This window comes from Geospiza fortis, unplaced genomic scaffold (assembly GCF_000277835.1).
Source record: "Geospiza fortis unplaced genomic scaffold, GeoFor_1.0 scaffold41, whole genome shotgun sequence".
Classification (NCBI taxonomy): domain Eukaryota; kingdom Metazoa; phylum Chordata; class Aves; order Passeriformes; family Thraupidae; genus Geospiza; species Geospiza fortis.
Window position 1 is genome coordinate 9,408,301 of NW_005054299.1, and position 13,489 is coordinate 9,421,789.

Below are 13,489 nucleotides of genomic sequence, written 5' to 3' on the forward strand. Positions count from 1 at the left end.
GATGATCTGAGGGACAGCAGCCTGCCTTCTGTGAGAGGCAGGCCACAGAGACATGCCAGTTTCCTGAGTGGGTTTCAGGAAATAGTGATTCACATTCCCTTCTCTGAGCTTTGTATGTACACTGTAGTAGTACCTTGAGCCTTTCTTAGGACAGTGATTTACCTTATTGTGTTAGAAACAATCCATATTCTTGCTAGTGTTCAGTCAGGTTTTTTTTTAATGAGGTTGCACCTTTTGGTTTTGGGGTTTGTGGGATTTTTATGTCTCTACTATAATGTGGGCTCTTGATTTATTTTTTTAGAGCAGCTGGAATTAGCAATTGGGAATAGGTTCAGTATTGAAGAAATTGTTGAGATAGAAGTAATGATGAATTTGCTAGTGGCAACTTTCCTGCATGGAAGCATAGAGAGTGATAGATTGCTAAGACCTTCTATGGCTTTTAGATTTAAAAGCTTGAACAAAATCAGCAGGTTTATGACCTTCTTGGAAAGAATATTCATCATGCCTATGCATATGTTGCATTTAACTGCTGTCTGCTTGGGTAAAGTATGATATATACAATACATTATGCTGCAATTTTAGAATGTTGCATCCTTGCAATATGCCCTGTATTCCTGCTTTTGCAGGACTGGGGTGTGTTCTTCATTCTAGTACCGTTGTATGTGGCAAAACGTGATGGACAGTCATGAGTTTTGATCAATTTTGTATCTGTGCTAATGCATCCACTTAAAAATCATAGCTCGGTACTTGATGGATACTCAAAAAAGCATCAGGCTGTAGCTGACTGTAATGGGAGGTTGTTGATGAGATTACAGAGCATGAGGGTGCTGTCTCAGTAGCTGTTTGCTACAAACAATTGTCATAACAATGTAACCGGTGCAGAAAAAGCTGTTAATGCTACTGTATATATGTGGGAGGATTCGCTTGGCAATAAGGATCATACAGTATATGGCTTTACTTAACTCCTTTTTTCCTTTTAAAGTAGCAGTCTTATGTTAAATCCAAGCAGAACTTAAACATGTATTTTTAAATGTTTTTTTTAATTTCTGCTAATAAAGATAAACAAGCTATGCCTCTGTACTCTTGCAGGATTTTTAAAGTAGTTTTCATTGTCATGCATTCTGTTGTTCTGAACTGTTTTTTTTATTATTAAGTGCATCTTTTGCAGTAGCATGAAAAAGAAAAATGCCTTTGTGGCTGCAGGAGTTGCTGTAAGTTTATTTGTGCAAACACTGGACTGGGTCTGATCTGTCAGCTTGCCTTTAGCTGCAGTCACCATTTAGCTCTGGGTTGAGATTGTGTTAGTTGTCAGTAATTTTGTTTGCAGTCTTGGCTGGAGGCTGTGATGAAGAGTGCTTGGAACTGGGGCATTACACAGATAAAATCATGATGAAACAGCTGCAGCTTAATCACAATGAAGTACGCGTGGGCTTCAAGGGCTGCATATTCTGGAAATTTTTATTATGCTTAATTCCCATGTTTAACCTTTTTATGGAAAAAAATCTCGCCACAATTAGAAAGAAATAGGTGCAAGATTATAGTTTTATTGTAAAATAAATCTCATAACCTTCATGTTTCAAGGAGGGAACATTTTGTTTACCTTTGCTCAAGGTGAATTTGCTGGCAATTTTCTTAATTTTTCTGATGTTTTAGATGTCTAGACTTGAGTGTCTGATGTTGCACCCCTTTCAGATGAGGAGCCCAGGGCAGTGTGTCTGTGCTATCAGATGGTGCTCAGGCTCAGTGGCATCCAGCACTGCCTCTCCCAGAGGCTGGGTAGTCTGGGTGAGGCCCTCTGTGTTTGGAAATCAGAAAGAATTTTCCGTTTACTCTGGAATTGTAATCTCCCTCTTTGTGCTCAGAAAAGTGCAAGAGGCTGGGATTTGGAGGTAGATCTGAGTCTGTGGCATGTGGTATTTTGGGACATCCTCAGAAACTGCTGAACTGATTGTTTCTGTCAAAAGTAATGTTTCTTCCTGATCTAGGCCTAGCAATGTACTAATAGATTAGCAAAATTAAGACATATTTTATTTATTTGAAAAATCAATTTGTTATTGCATTGCCCAAACTTTAATTGCTTTAAATTGATGACAGGCAAGTCTGATTACTTAGGCAACCTGCTCAAATTAGACAATAAAAGGTCAGTAGCAAAAAAGAACAACAAAAATGGGTGCTATTGTGAAGAAATCTAGTGTAGACATGGAAGATAAATTATCAACCTTGGAAGCATCACAGTTGCAGGCAATTGAAGTAATAAGGAAGATGCTTTAAGGATGGCCTTGAATTTCTAATTAATGAGAAATAAGGAAGATGGTTTAAGGATGGCCTTGAATTTCTAATTATTGAGGAAGTGGGATCTGGTAGGTCTGTTTCATAATGCTCTAATTTTGTGACACAAATCCAGATGAGATATGTGTAGCAGTTCCTTCCTGTAGGTACAGCTATCTTCTTGAGTTTCCTTCATGTGGGTAGAAAGCAGCTCTGTGGAAGTACCTTCATTACGTTGGGATAAACTTTTAAAAGAAAAAAATCTTGAGATTATTTTAAACAAAATGCAATGAGTGGTGGATGTGGCTTCCTATGGAGGAGTCAGTTCTGTTGTTCTCTCCTGGTTTCTGATGGCTCTCTTGTGTGTGTGCAGGCGAACCGGGATGCAGTGATCAGCCGCGCCCCAGAGCAGCAGGATGACCGAGCCGTCAGCCTCCGGGACGCCTCTGCAGTCTACGACCTCCTCAGCATCACACTGGGCAGAAGAGGGCAGTATGTGATGCTGTCTGAGGTACCTCCCTCGGCCTCTGCCCCTCCAAACAGGCTGGCAAAGCCCTCTTTGTGGTGGCTTGTCAGGGAAGGTGAAAATGGAGTGTGCTGTCAGCAGAAACAGCTGCAGAGCTGTGGCTGCACAGGCCAGAAGGGCACACAGAACTGTTGGAGACATTAACGTAATTTATGTGTAGGCACTTGAAAAAAGTGGCTGCCTTTTGAAGTGATGGTGTACACTAGCAAGTCCCATTAGCTGAGAAGTGTAAATGTGTCTTGGTTTGGAAAGACAGGAGTCTGTTAAGGAAGGCAGGAGCCTCCCCTGAAATGGAGAATGTAAACCCTCCCCACCCCTCCGAATTGCTATAAATTTTAAATTAAGGGGCTCTCAGGCAAAAAAGATGGGAGCAGGAAATAACAGTTCTTTAATAGGGAAGAAAAATAAAAGGATAAAATAAACAATGCAGTACACTAGAACAACACTGACAGAGTCAGAACCCAACCTGACACCCTGTTGGTCAGGGTGTTGGTGGCAGTCCAATTGGAAATGTGGCTGCAGTCCTCCTGGAGTGTCAGATGTGGTTCTGCTGGAGCAGGGGGTCCTGTAGAAAAGGGTGCAGTCTTCCTCCAAAGATCCAGTGGAGGAAGAGGCAGCTGCTGTTCCTCTGGGGAATCCAGTGGAGAAGCCGGGCTGGGATTTCAAAACTCGCCATGCAGGGACATTCATTGGCTGTTATCAGCAGATGTCCTCTGGAGGGAGGAGTGATTGTGATCACTCAGAGAGAGAGATAAGGCAAACTGCCCACTTGACAAAATACAACTGTCATACAGATGGTAATAGATTACATCTTGCCTTGCAATATGGAACAAAATGGTGTCATTAAAAAAAAAAACAGCCGGGTCTCCAGGCCGCAACAGATTGTTTCCTGACCCAAGCAGCAGTCTTGACAAAAGGTGTAAGGGGGAAAATAAAGTCTGATATTCCTTTCATAATTTCTTTCTCAGTGCTTGGAGAGAGCCATGAAGTTTGCATTTGATGAATTTCACCTCTGGTACCAGCTTGCCCTGTCCATGGTAGCTTGTGGAAAGGTAAGGTTCAAACCAAAGGGCTCAGAAAGGGCACATTTTCCTCTGGAAGAGTGGATCTGGATTACTTGTTTGAATGTGTAGAGTCATGTGTGGGAGTAGGTGCCAGCAGGCAGGTCTGTGAAAGGACAGTGCTCTCCTTTTAGTCTCTGATTGCACTTCGTGATGAGGGGTGTTCGTTTGGTATTGAGTGCTGTTCTTTCTGTGTAGTGTTTTTTTGTTATTACCAAGGAGAAAAATGGATTGTGTGCATAGCTGGGTTCAAAAGCATTATACAGCTGTCCATTGTCTGCAGGTTCAACATAAATGGGCTTAGTATAAGAAAGGACTGATGTCTAAAACTGCCATCAGTTCACTCTGTGCAGTTGCCTTGAGCTGTGGTTTCTCCATCTGTTAAAGGAAATGTAAATGTTTTTTCGTAGAGAACTTGTAAGGTTTAATATTTTTGAAATGCTTGGTGTAAAATGTGCTCTAGAAAAAGAAAATGTGAATGTTGGCATGGTCATGTGTTTCAGCATAAGTGGTTTTTTTTAATTAGTGTGGTATTTGTGAAAGTCGCAGTAAACCACTGAGATGGCTGAAATGTGGTTGTGAAAAGTAGGCAAAGGTAACAGGAGCTGTTCTTTATTAGTCTTAAAAGTGTGCACTTCCTGTAGGAAATGTAGATGGTACAAAATGTAGGCATTTCATTCTGGAGTCCCCACCTACATGCTTGGGAGGTATGAGCAAATTGATGCTGTGCAATAGTAGACCACTTAATATGGTCCTATATTTTATGCCCATGGAGTGTACAGGAATCCATATGGACCTGAGTGGAGACCACCAACTAGCACTCATTTGCCAAATTCCAGCTATTACTGGTCTTTTATGGCTATAGGCTGAGCTGAAAACAGTGGCCTTGGCGTGGAAATACGAGCTGAATCTATGCTTTTGTAAAGAGATTGTCTTGTGATGTATAAGTGGCTGCAAAGCTTGGAAGTGGTCTGAGGGAATTCCTTCACTTCTGTGAGCATAGACAAAGCCTTATCTTGGAAGAATGTCTGGTGTTAAGCATTCTGCTTCAAAAAAGTGATAGAACAAGTCTAATAAAGAGCATCAGATGTGACAAAGGGTATAGTAAGCAGTACTATGGAAAGACTGAAATGATTTTTTCACCTTAAAGGGGAGGAAAGAAGTCTGAAAGAAGTCTTCAAGAGCTTTTAAAAGGAGGAGTTCATCTTGTCTGTGGTGGTTAGGACAAGATGTGATGGCATCTAATTGCAACAACACAAGTTCATGTTTCTTATTAAGAGGCAAAAAAATAAGGATAGTGTAACACTGCAAAAAGAGTGCCCTGTGGAGATTGTGTGGAGCCTAAATCACTGGGGATCTGTGGAACACCCTAGGCAAAGCTGTAGTCACCCCTCTGTGAGGCACCAGGGTTGTCTTCTGTGGGACCTTGCAAACTCTTGATTCTGTTCTGGGACTCCATCATTGTCTCCTTTTAAATGTAACAGATCTGGTTGATTTATGAGGTACCAAAGCTTTGGCAATGCATATTAGATCAGCAGGGAGCTGAACAGAGATCTTTAGTCAGAAGGAGCCTCAGAGATTGCTACAGAAGTTCATTGCAAGCATTTCAAAATCCAATTCCAAGCTTAAAAACAATGGCTAGACTCAGTCATGTATAAGAAAACCCGAAGGTACTGGTGGAATACTTAAACAATGAGCTTGGTGCCATGGGGCTAATACCTTGCACTGACCTATGTCAAGTGGGGGCTTACATGTCATGTCCAGCTCACCTTGGAATTCAGCTGGAGTTAGCACAGTCCTGGTCTCTGTGTCTGTGCAAATCCTGCAGGTGCCTGAACCCTTCATACTGAGGACAGCAATGATACACAGACCATGAGAGAAAGGCACAGAATTCTACCATGAACATGGGGTTTTTCTGGGAGTTCTATAGGCTTTACAAGTTATGTAACCTGATTGTCAACAGCAGACAATGTTTATAGGTCTAGTAATCTGCTAGAGAGCAAATGAAGATTTTTAACTGCTGATGTTTGAGAGTGAGTGTATGCAGAGAATAATTGTGCTTCAGTCTTAGGTTAGCATAGGTTAGGAGAAGTGGGGCCTGATCTTTAGCTTTGAACAACTTGAATGGCAATTCCATTCTTGTCCATTCTGTGTTTGCATATCTCTTCGCCTTCCCTACATGTTACAGAATATTTGTTTCTTAGATATTTGTGTTGCTCTTTTTTATGTTTTTATTTCTGTAGCTGTCCTATCTTTTCAGATTTTCAAGTACATCATGTCTTTTTGCCTGTACTTTAAATATTTACAAGGTAAAATGTCCTGATCTTGCCTATTGATGTAAAAGTGCTAATGTTCTGAGCCCTATATGGGTCAGAGGGAATTCCCTTACCCAACAATCCCATCTGTGCAGTATTTCACTTCTAATCCCAAAGTATTCCCTGAGGATTCCTGTCATATACTCTGCAATGCGTCATCGTGCTAATGGGAGATGTGGCATACATTTTTATATTGCTTTGCAGCTTGATAGCAGGACAGAGTTCATTTACAAGCAAGTGCTCCAGTGTAGCAGAAAGAGCTGATGAGAAAACAGTACGGTCAGTCTAGACTGCAAAATGCAGAGTACACTTGAGCTTTTATAGGTGAAGATCTATTTTCACCTGTCTCAGTCACAGCCAATTCATGATCTCATTTCTTGGTAATGAAATCTCACATCCTGCAGCATTACTTGTTCTGCAGTACAGCAAATTGCAGTCATAAATCCTGGGCCCGACAGGAACAGTTTTATCAACTGTAAATACTGGAAACTTTGATTTCTCTTTTTTTTAAACATGTTTTTAGGATTTTCAATTCTGACCTTCTTAACAGTACCATAAAATCCTATCTTGCCCTCTATTCTATACTGAATTTGACTAGAGATATGTTTTATTTGTATATTTAGATTAAGTCAATCAAGTCAAATTTCAATGTAGTTTCTTCTTCTGCCAGATGAAAAATTGCTGAATGGTGATTGTCATTTTTCACAAGTGATCAGTCTGAATGTCAGGCCAGCCACCTTGGCTCATTACCACACGTAGGCTTGAGTTTACACATTATTCTGAAAAGCATGTGTCTTAACAAAAATAGGCATAACCCTTCAGTGAGTTCCTACAGGCCTTGGGGCTTCCTAAAACGGTAAATGGAAAAACTCAGGGAAGCATAACCTTTCTGTCTGTCTTTTATCCACTTAAGTGGTGGAAATAATGGAGTGGTAGCAATTTCACTTTTTCTGTGTTTCTCAGAAACTTGCATCATAAGAGAGATGGTGTGCTCTGGCTGTTTTTTAACCCATTTTTAGTAATGCCTTTTATATTGAGCTCTATTCACTGAACAAGAGAGGCATGTACATCTAAATGACAAAAATCCACCATTACATTTGAAATACTTTAGTAGACAAATTTAGATGGGAAAGGAAAGGAAGCGCTGGGAAAACCTAGACAATGGCAGAGATGTGGTGAGAGATGTCCTGTGTCACCAAGTGCAGTTCTGAATAGGTCAAAGATGTTTAAATCATTCTAATGCAGTAGCCCTGTTCCTGTGGTGCTGAATGCTGAATTCTTCACAGATGCTTTGAGTTGCTTCTGCTGGTAATAACCTCGACTGTGTGGTAATATCAGCTGGAGGCTGAGTGGGTTTTGAAGCTCCCTGCCTCGGCTGCCATGCGTGGCCAGGCTGGAGGCTGAGTGGCAAGTGGTGTAATAGCTGGGTGCCATCTGGCAGGGTCCTCAGGCAGTGAGACAAGCCACTGTCCTGCTGCTGGAGTCAAACCACTGCAGACAGTTGCATCTGCTCGTCTCAAGATTTTGAAAAAGTGACCAGTATTGAGCAACATGGGGAAAGGAAGGACCAAACTCGCTTTTACAGAGTGGAAAAGACTTGGTAGTCTTCACAGCAGAGAAGAGAGGGAGCTGCCTGGGGTAGATTTGTTCTCTGCTGCTGCTTTCCAGCTCAACAGTTTTCTCTGGAGGTCATGGAGGTTACCAGCACACAGCTCTCCTGCAGACTAGGGTAGCTTTACTGACATTTCTGAACTTGGAGGCAAAATTGTCATAGTGTCTAGATGATGTATTACAAGCACAAGGGATGTGTAATAGGGTCCTTGTGCACTCACAAGCATTTCCTTGGCCTTGGACCAGTTGGATCAGTTACATGCTCCTTTTTCAGGTTTCTGTCCCCTTCCACATCTAGTACCCTCACGCAGGGCAGAGCCTGGATGTCCCAAAGTGTTGCTGGAGCTCCCTGGGAGCAGAGAAGAAGTGTGTAGTGAGTAGGCTCTAGCTTAAATTTATGGTACTTAAGAAAGTCTCCTAGATCTGTGCTGTGAGTGTTAAAATACATGCCTTGGACAGCATGAAGCTACATTGATGCCTGTCTTCTGCCAGCCACATAAAGAGACAAGATTTGTGTTTAGTGATACTAACTTGCCATTTTCCTAATGGTAGTGGGGGAGGGATTCTTCAAGGATAGCAGTGAAATTATTCTGTGAACACTGAACTGAGTCTATGTAGTCTAAAAGTGCTGGGTGCTCTAGTTGAGCCATTCAACTCTCATGAGTCTTAATCTTTAAAGTACAGTGGATTTTTATTGTTGTTAGCATATGCAATGCATGGAAACATTTTCAGTCGTGTTCGATGTCTCTGCCTGAAAAAACCCCACAACACAACTTGGTTGGTGAGTGAAGAGCTTTAGGATGTGTGTTTCTGGAGAGGAGGAGTGAGTAGTAATATAGCCCTAGGCCAGCTGATGGAAGGCTGGAGTATCTGCTAGGAGAGGATAATTGCTCTCACCCCCTCAGCTGTGTACTCAGTGAGAGGCTGAAGTACCTCGAGTGAGTAAAGGAAGAGCTTGGGAACAACTGAAGGGTCTGTGGGGAAAAGCCTCTGTGAGAGCTCAGTGGAGCTGGAAGCAAGTACCTGGAGCAAGGACTGTGCTCAGCAGACCTTGTGCTGGGGTTGCTGATGGGGGTTATGTGTTTCCGGCCACAAAGCTCTCCAGCCCTGCAGAGCATGACCAGCTCAGTGCTTGCCTTGAAGTCAGCAATTGTGTGACTTCAGAGACTGCTGCATTGTTGCTGGCCCTCCCCAGCCCCTTCAAGCCCATACTGAGGGCAACACAGGAGCAATGGTCAGCACTGCCATGTGGATGGATAGACCTGGCAGTAGGGGATGTCCAAGCATGATACCTTGCAAAATGAGGTTGCTTTCAGCTACACAAAATGCTCCTTTCTGCTTTTAGCCATTATGTTTGTTCCTCTTTAAGGCAACAGGGAAAAAAATCATGCATGTCTACATGAATTGTTTTCTTAATCATGTAATGCTTCAGGAGGTGTCTGGTGTTATACAAAGGGAAGTAATCGAATCCTTCTTGGCATCTGTCATTCAGCTGTGTTTCTGAGGGACTCCAGCTCTTCCCAGAACCAGTGTCTTGCAGTGTCACTGTGCTCCCCTTGGCTGCTCAGCAATTGAAGATACTGCAGTCTTGCCCAAAGCTTGTGCTGGCAGCATTTTTAAGGTTTTGAAACCAGTCTTACACAGACATGAACTCTGATTTTGGAGCCCTTAGCAAGTTGCTGACACACACTGGTCATAGCCAAATAATGACAAGCTAATGTCTGAGCTGCTCCTATCTGTGCTGCACCCAAAAAAAGGAATCCTTCACCTTACTTAAGCAGTGCAGCAAAAGCAGATGTCTGTAAGTGCTTCAAGGAGCTTCAAGTTTGACTCAGCCATGCCTGTATTGCCAACATACAGCTTTCCAGAAGGTTAGAAGGAAAGTTAAAAATATATTTAATACATAATTCTGCAGCAACAGCAGACAAATTTTATGATTTAGGCTGTTCCTTCTGTTGGTATCCTTGCAAAAGCTTAGGCTGGTTGCTAGGCAACTGACATTAAAAAAAAAAGTACATTTCTCTTTGTATTGCAGGCAGGAACCTTGGGAACAGCAGAGGCCTCGGATGGCTCCTTAAATAGCATTGCTGGGGAATGAAAGTTAAAATATTGAACATTCATTGGTTAAAGATCCTGTTACAAAGGTCAGCTATCTTGGGGATATTTAATAGTTTGGTTTCCTTTGGTGCAAAGGAAAGATTAGAAGGGAGTTTGTCTGTGTGCTGTAGATAGTACAAAAATGGAAATTTCCTAAGATGCCTGACTATTGAGCAGAATACCTAGGTGGGCTGTATAATTGCCTTCAGGCTTAACTCTCTTTTCTTGACAGAAAGTGTGAAGTGAGGTGTTTGTCACATTAGCAAGTACAAATGTGTGCTTATAGATCTTAGAATGTAAGAGGTGCTTTTAAGAGGGAGTATTTGAAGCTGCTTAACTCCAGTGCTCTAATTTGATAAACACAAGGTACAAGAAAGGGGACCAAATCAGTTCCTGTGTTAAGAGAAGTAAATGTCTTAGGGGAATAATGTTCATGCTGAGATTCACAGAAATCTCTAAATTCAGTGGAAAGCTAACAGCAAAACTACTGATTCCAGAGTTCTCAATTGCTTGCTCATTCTGTCATCTTTTAGGTCAGTTCAAGGTCATTGAGGTCTAAATGGCTGTGAATCCCAGGACACAGGGAATAATAATTCTTGCATTGGGATGAAATATTTCCTCCACTTCCCCACAATCCCTTTGAAATAGTGCAGTTTTTAGACAGGATGAGCCAAGAAATACAGCAGCACTAGTTGTGGAAATTCATTTGTGTACTAAACTGCCAGGTAAATTGGGAAGGAGGCTGTCTACCAACTCACCATCTTGAGGAACATTTTTCCTTCTGGCTGAAAAGTAGTAAAGAAGCGAAAAACTAGGGAGGTTTATGGAACCTGTGCAAGAGAAGAGCAACTGTTCATGGCACATTGGAAGTCTGTCAGGCATTATTTACTGTCCGGAAATTATTCTTCCTTTAACTTATATCTGTGTTTTCTTTATCTTCTAAATATTAAATGGCTCTCTTATTTCCTTCTTTGGTTGCTTTGGTATGGTGAGAGAACAAAGGAGGGGAAAGAATGGGAATTGCGTTGGAGTAACCCAGAAAAACCATTTGGGCAGCATCTATGGGTTTACCATAACTGATGGCAAATTCTCTCAAGCCATTTGGAAAAGGAAGAAAGCAGATTAACTGTAGGATGGTCCTGGTTCTCCTCTGCTCATGTGCAAAGAGTATGCCTCCATGCTTCATTATTGGATTAGTAAATAGGGAGTGGGAGTTGTGTTCTGTGTTTGGATAGTTGTTTTTCTTTACATTTTACTCCCTTATAGGATTCAAAACCATGGCTGCCATAATTATGCAGAAGGAGGTGTCCTCTCCATCCTTCTCCTTCCCCAATAGCTTCCTTGTGATTCCTTGCTCTAGATGAGAGGCCAAATGAGACCTAGTTCTCTGCAGTCCTAGGGAACTGATTCTAGTGCAGTCATTATAAGCCAGCAATTAGCAAGTTAAATAGAAACACCATAAATCCTGGCTTGAATCATTATGTGAGCCCCTCTGAAGCTCAGAATCATGAGTGGGAAGCATGTGCTCACTTGGAATTCAATTTCTGCTCTTCTCAAAACATGCCTCACCAATAAATCAAATTATTATTGCCTTGCAGTAAATCTCACAAACAATGCACTTGGCTGCCTGGTCCACCCACACTAAGCGAAAGAATATGTACATTTTAATTACCAGATTATTTCAATGTTGCACAAACACTGTTTCATATTAAATATTTTTACAAACCAATGATATTCAATAATGAGTGCTTGATATTTTTTCCCTGGCTATTAATGTCTGTAATTAGTATCTTTAAGAAACCTTGATATTACATGTCATGCCAGTCTCCTCTAAGTAAGGTCACTGTGGGAGTGGGATATTATTTCTCCTGTCATTCCTTGACTAATGTTTTCATCATCTGTATAAAATATCTGCTGAGTAAATTTTTCAAGGTGAAATTATATAATATCTCTTGAATTTTTAAAATGCAGCTGGGGAGAAAGGCTTCATGTCGCCCTGTTTCCAAAACCACTTCTGCTCCATATGTTTAGCTGCAAATTTTATAAACTTCTTTAAAATGACATAACTTTGTAAATGTTTTAGGAGCAGTGCAGAAACTGTGCCTCTTGCTCTGTAAATCCATGTTCAGAAGCTCTCAAGTGCATATGTAATAAAGTGACTTGACACCTGAGGTGTTTGTGTGTAGGCACAGGGTGGGACCTCCTCCTGTGCAGCATTCAGTAGTCACTGCTTTGCAGTGGCCTCCTGAGCAGGCCTGGGGCAGGACAGACACGGCAAAGGTTCTGTGCTTTGAGGTCTTGGAGGCTGTGGTGCTGGCTTGTCCTGCAGACAGGGAGGGAGCAGAGTTCAAGAGGAACTGGCAAGGAACGCGTTGTGTGACTTCTCTTCTGGTGTAGGTCCTACAGATGTGGCCCAAATTAGGACAGGCCTGTCACTGCTTTGGTTTGTGCTGGTTATGCTGATCCACAGGAGAGCTGCCACCAGCTCCCAGGTGCCTCTTGCTTTCCCTGCAGCTGCAGTGCTGGAGGGGAGCTGAGAAATGACCACTGGGTTGAGCTTGTGTCTGTTTTTGCAAATGTTGGCTCTGGACAGTGTATGGCCTTTTACATATCTGGCCTTTGCAGTTCACCTTTGCATGGTGAGATGACAAGGGTGGTGGGTTTCAGCTACAGATAGACTGGCTGCCACAGTGCATATTGTCCTGCTGTCATGTTTATTTATTTTCTGGAAATACCTGTGGGGCTGGAATACAGGTAGGAGGGCAAGAAGATGATATCCAGCCTAGGTCCCTTATGGATTATGCTTGGATTTCCAGCACATCCATCATGCTGCTGGGAATACCAGGTGCTTTCAGTGCATTTTGTGAGAGAGGAATAAGATGCCACTAAAACCTGAGACACCACTTGTTCTGAACAAATAGGTGTCAGGGAGGTTCATTCTGAGGGACGCTAGTCACCTTGTGGCAACAGAGCACCGCAGTGTGTGTGTTCCTGTACCTCAGGGTTGAATTGCATGTCTTTGTTTCTCAGAGGGATGCAGTAATGGTTCAAGCTCTAGGACAAAGTTTATTGATTTCCATCCTTGGTCTGAGACGAGCTTCCTTCTGGCTTTAGGCAAGTTGTGCATTTTGAATTTTAAATTAGCAAATGCTTCCTCACTTTTACTGATCATGCCCGATGCTCTACATAAGTGGGAGCAACCTGAAGAATATAGGGTGTGCTGCTGCTCTTGTTCAGACCACAAGGTGGGTACCCCAGCTTTTCAAGCAGGAGGATTTGCTCCCTGCTGCATTGGTTATGAAAGCCCTCTTTGCCTTAAGGTGGGCATGGCTGGTGGGCATGGCTGTACATCTGGCTTTCCATTTTTCCAGGTTCCCTTCCAAGCAAATTCCTAATAAAGCTTTTTAATTCAGTAGCAAGAAGTGGACCTTCAGTCTGTGGGAGGAAGGAGCTGACAGGTGCAGCCCACTTTGATGTGGTGGCATGGGGGAAAGTGCTGATGGACAGTGGGAATGTGAAGCTGTGGTGTTGCTGCACGGGATTGCAGCAGTCAGCAGACTATGTGTGGATCAGAGTTCTGGTAGGGGAAGCCCCTGGGAGTCAGGAGGAGA

The 13,489-nt window shown here is 42.4% G+C and overlaps 1 protein-coding gene across 2 annotated transcripts in view; it reads left to right on the forward strand.

The window, feature by feature from the left end:
• Positions 1 to 13,489, forward strand: part of TTC7A (tetratricopeptide repeat domain 7A) — a 167,593-nt gene that overhangs the window by 37,857 nt on the left and 116,247 nt on the right. For both annotated transcript variants that reach the window (XM_005416310.2, XM_031060383.1), the window contains exons 8-9: positions 2,642 to 2,779; positions 3,763 to 3,846. In XM_005416310.2, coding sequence (XP_005416367.2) covers positions 2,642 to 2,779; positions 3,763 to 3,846 — 222 coding nt within the window. The remainder of the gene's footprint in view (positions 1 to 2,641; positions 2,780 to 3,762; positions 3,847 to 13,489) is intronic.